Here is a 5061-nt window from a genome sequence, read left to right as displayed (position 1 = left end):
CCTAGATTTTGAAGTTTACCTTATATGTTGGTATACAATCTTCGATTATTACCGCAGCGACCACAAAAATGCAGTTGCCAATATAGCAACTCAGTTGCCAGCTTGCAGTTGCCATCTGTAAAACCATTTCAGCCAGTGGCCACCCAACTAAAGTTCGGTTGCCATATGCCTAAGTCGGCTCAGCTCGATGTTCTGGTCACATACATAAGTACACATTTTCATGAGTCTATCTCTTCTTATTCTGGTACTTACAAATATCGGACCAAAGTTATAATACCATTTCATGCTCATGATAGGTATAGTTTTCAGATTTCAAATCGGGGAAGTAGGTAACAAAATATAAATTTAAACATTTTCTTAACTTCTTCCCAGCGTATCTATTAAAATGTCATTTTCAAAAATTCCATGCATTGCTATGCCATGTCATTCCATCTCAAACATGCTGTTATAGCATATCATTGCTTCTTAGCTCAGCTGTTGTTTGCTGTTGTGTTTCTGCAGCATATTTTTAATACTGTTTAATCCTGCCTTGTATGAAAATGTTTATAGCCAGGGCAAGGCCGAGGCCTAAAAGAGCCACATCTAAGTTCTAAATGCTACAAAGAGCTACAAAAAAAGAACAAGAAAAACAAAAATTTTATTTTTAAATTAAATTATTATTAGAAATGAAAAACATTAATTTTATTATTATTCTATTGTACGTAAGATAGATATACAAGAAAATTCAAAAGATCCCTTTGCTGAGATTTTCAAAATCTGGTTTTAGGTCAGTTAAAGCCGTTCGTAACAATTCTGTTAAATGTTGGATAGTCAATAGGTACGTTCTTTTAAAATCTTCAGTAAAATATGTCCAACAGCGAAATTCCGGCGAAATGTCATATGTTATCTCACAAGAGCAAAATATCCAAAATAGTTCGCGAACAGAAAACTTACAGAAACTTGCAAGTTAGACGAACAGCTGATAAAAATTTTGTTTACATTCAAAAGTATAAAATTGAAACCGTGAGAAAACATATTCCAAGTCTTATCCTGACACAGTTCACTGGCTAAACTTACTTCTTACAAGTTTAATTAGTCGCATTTTACTATTTTAACTTCCAAACCATCAAATTCAATTTTGGGATTTGCGTAAATTCCAACCAGCTGTTTTTGATCTGCTGTTTTTTTGTTGGCAAATTGCTGTTGGCAAAAATTTTTCCAGCAGAAACTAGCAGATTTCCCTCAAATGAAATGTCATTTTGCTCTCTCAATTTCCCTACTTTGCAAGTTTTTTACGTACGCGAACACAAAAAGCTGATAATTTTTATAACTTTCAATAATTAACAGGTACGCGAACGTGAACGGTATTTTTACTTTAAGAATTTCATTGTACAAACACTCACAGTTATATGTTGTACCAAAAATTTAAAATATACCGCACGCAGCTGTTTTCAACAGCGGATATTTTAAATCTGATACTTGTTGCCGGAATTCAAGCAATGGCAGAGCTTTATGTTGCATTTCCAGTGCCTTATCTTCTTTTAACTCTTTCGATGCGAAAAGCAGAGAAATCTCGGTTTTAGTTATTTTTTTAACTTTGGGATATCATCAGTGTTGCCGTTTTGATTCAAATGGATCAAAATGATACGTTTTTCATCGAATTTTTATACCCGAGCGCACTTGTGCACAAGGGTATTATAAATTTGTTCACATAACGGTTCTTTGTAACAGGCAAAACGAATCGAGATAGATATAGACAAATGTATACATAAATGATCAGAATGAAAAGAGAAATCGATTAAGCGGTGAATGTCTGTCCGTCCGTCCGTCCGTCTGTGCACACGATAACTCGAGTAAAAATTGAGATATCTTAACAAACTTCGTACATGCACTTCTTTCGGTCGTAGGACGGATGGTATTGAAAATGGGCGAAATCGGACAATAACCACGCCTACCTCCCATATAACGGTAATTTTCAGAAATACGAAAACTGCGATAGTTTAGTAACTACTGAAGATAATTCACTCAAAATTTACATTTAGAATGACTTTCAGACGAAAAATAAGAATATTAAAAATGTATGGAAAATGGGCGTAGCCACGCCCACTTATAGTTACATGTGTATATCTTGGTAACCGCTGCACCAATTTCTTCCAAACTTGGCACAGTTGTTGACCCTGGTACAGCATACCAAATGCCCGAAAATTTTCAAAATCGGAAAGTAACCACGCCCACATCCCATATAACGGTAATTTCGAGAAATACGAAATCCTCGATAAATCAGTAAATATTAAAGCTAATTTATTCAAAATTGATGGTTGCAACAATTCTTTACCAGGAAATACGTTTATGATAAAATTTTGGAAAATGGTCGTGGCACCGCCCACTTATGATCACATATATGTATCTCGTTAACGGTTCTAGCAATTTGTACCAAACTCGGTATGGTTATTGTGCTTGCCACATAAAAGCAAACCGTTGAAAATTGTTGAAATCGGACTAAAATTACGGCCGCTTTTCATATAACGGTAAATTTCAAAAATGCTTTAAATTTAAATATTTCGAAATTTAAGGATGCTAGTTTTTTTTTGAATTTTTACACCCGCTTATCATGTAGCGGTAGCTTTCGGAAAGGTGGAAAACATATATTTAGGCTCTGTGCGAGTACGTCTAAATTGCTACCTAAATAGAGAAAAATCCTAAATCACTGGAAAGTGTCGGTAACGCAGTGAATAGGAACAATTTAGATTTTCTGCGAGCATACTTTTCAACCTAAATTGAACGGTCAAATATATTTGAGCGAGCGATTAAATGAACAACGATTTTTTGATGTTTTAAATAATTTTTATCATTGCTATGGCACAAAAAAGAAAATATCCAGAAAGATGCAAGTATAAATTTATTTGATTTTTGCATTTATGTGTAATTCGATGGTTGGAGCATTCTCCTTTTCTGTTGCAAATTTATTATATTGTTAAATAGTCCAAAGCTACCACAAACTTATTCATTTTATAGATATATTTATTAAAAGCAAACAAATTCAAATTCCAAAACAAACAATTTAGGTTGTCAAACGAACTCGCACGGTTTTAGCAGCTGTATTCCTAAATTGTAGCAGTGCTGGAAATTTCCAGTGGAATATTAGTTTAGGTACTAAAATTTAGGTCAACTCGCACACAGCCTTAATACTTGCGCCGGGTATTTAATGTTCGGCTCCGCCCGAACTTAGACTTTCTTACTTGTTTTTATTTGTAAAGGCTCTCAGGAAAAACTCAAAATTCATATAAAATTACGCACAATAAATGGAAAATAAATTTGCTTCTATAAAAAATTTCTTAAATCAGTATGCAGCTCTTAAGAAAAAAATGCTCATACATCTCGTCGCTACCATGTCCAACTATCGCATGTGAAAATCGGCACTTTTCAAAATTTTGATTTGCCAATAATAATTTTATTTCGTATAGCAGCATTGCTTAAGTTCTTGTTTTTGACAACTTATTTTTTGGTTAATGACTGCAAATAGTTTTATAGAAAATTAGAAACGAGAAATAATACTTTCATAAAAATTTAAGTACATACATAGATTTAAAAATCTGCTTAAATACAAAAGTTTTGTGAAAATGTCACATTAAACAACTGTCTAAATCTACGTTATTTTTTATAAATAAGGCCGTAAACATTTCCTTACATCGTCAGTTTCCATATTCTATTTTTACCCTTTCAATTTCGGTGACCAGAGCAGTAAACGATATCACTAGTACGCTAACAACCAGAAATGAAATTTAATACGCAAGTACTTACAGTACTACAAGTATACAGAGAGTAGATTTGCTATTCCCGTTTGGCAGCAGCAAATATCTCTCGTAAGGGATGAGAGAAAGTAGAGTACCTACTTTGGTGGAGTAAAGGCCCGTCCACATAGAACTTTGGCGTTGCGTTGGCGTTGGCGTCGCTTTGACAGCAGCGCGAGTGGCGTGTGTTCTTGCTACAATGAAAGTTTTGACAGCGCCGGCGATGACATTTGTTCAAGCCACGTGGTAGAGTAAACAACCGGAAAATAAGAAAAAGTTTATAATTTAGTTAATAAAACGCAAACAAATACAACAAAGCCGAATTATTTACGGCGGTATAGCTTCATAGGAAGCCGGCCCAATAATTTAAATCATCAAATAGACATTTGTTTTGTTTTTTGCCAGTGAAAATTGTTGTGTATCCTCGAGTGTTATTAAAAAAAATAATGTCATCTTTTATCGAAATAATATTAATAGTGCTACTTATGCACGAGGCTAGCGAGTGTTTGAAGAAAATTAATTCTCGGCGGCGGGAGTGGGTAAGACCTCTTTACCTAAGTCGCGACATTGATGGACTATTTGTAACCAGTTTTGACGAAATGTACAAAAATGACCCGGAGCAGTTTAAAACTACGGTGAGGATGACTAAGGAGGTGTTTGATTTGCTCTTTGGGCTCGTGAAGGAACGCCTCATAAAGTATTCCTACAGGCCGTCAATTTCTGCAGAAATGAGACTATTCTTAACATTGAAGTAAGTAAATATTTCTAAAGAAATTTTCATACTAATTTGTGTGCATTACATTCATAGTTTCCTAGCACACGGGGGAACTCAGCATTTGTACGCTACAGCGTATAAAATGGGTCGCTTCACAGTCAACAAAATAATTTTGGAAACCTGCAAAGCGCTTTGGAGTGAACTTGGCAGTGTATATTTGTCTGTGCCAAAAAGGCACGAGTGGAAACGTATATCCCATGACTTCAACACTATTTGGAATTTCGGGAACTGTGTGGGCGCAATCGACGGAAAGCACATCACTTTAAAATGTCCTTCTAACTCCGGATCTCTATTTTACAGTTACAAGGGTACCTACTCCATCGTATTATTAGCATGTTGCGATGCGAATTACACATTCACTTTTATCGATATTGGTGCGTACGGTTCGCAAAGCGACGGCGGTGTGCTTTGTAATTCTGGATTTGGTCAAAGGCTGTTCCATGATCAACTAGACCTGCCTGAGGATGAATTTTTACCAGACAGCAATATTAAGTTTCCTCATTATTTCGTTGGAGA

At 35.2% G+C, this 5061-nt stretch overlaps 1 protein-coding gene across 1 annotated transcript; it reads left to right on the top strand.

Annotated features, from left to right (window-relative positions):
• Window positions 1-3894: 3894 nt before the first annotated feature.
• On the top strand, window positions 3895-5053 carry LOC118753827 (the record flags this gene model as incomplete). Its single annotated transcript, XM_036488697.1, has 2 exons — window positions 3895-4521; window positions 4579-5053. Coding segments are annotated over exons 1-2 (780 nt in total), but the record flags the coding sequence as incomplete, so codon positions are not given.
• Window positions 5054-5061: the final 8 nt, after the last annotated feature.

The sequence above is a fragment of the Rhagoletis pomonella genome, unplaced genomic scaffold, assembly GCF_013731165.1.
Source record: "Rhagoletis pomonella isolate Grant_MI unplaced genomic scaffold, Rhpom_1.0 Rhpom_scaffold_02903, whole genome shotgun sequence".
Lineage (NCBI taxonomy): Eukaryota > Metazoa > Arthropoda > Insecta > Diptera > Tephritidae > Rhagoletis > Rhagoletis pomonella.
Note: the sequence above shows the minus strand (reverse complement) of the source record. Positions and strands in the feature narration are given on the sequence as shown.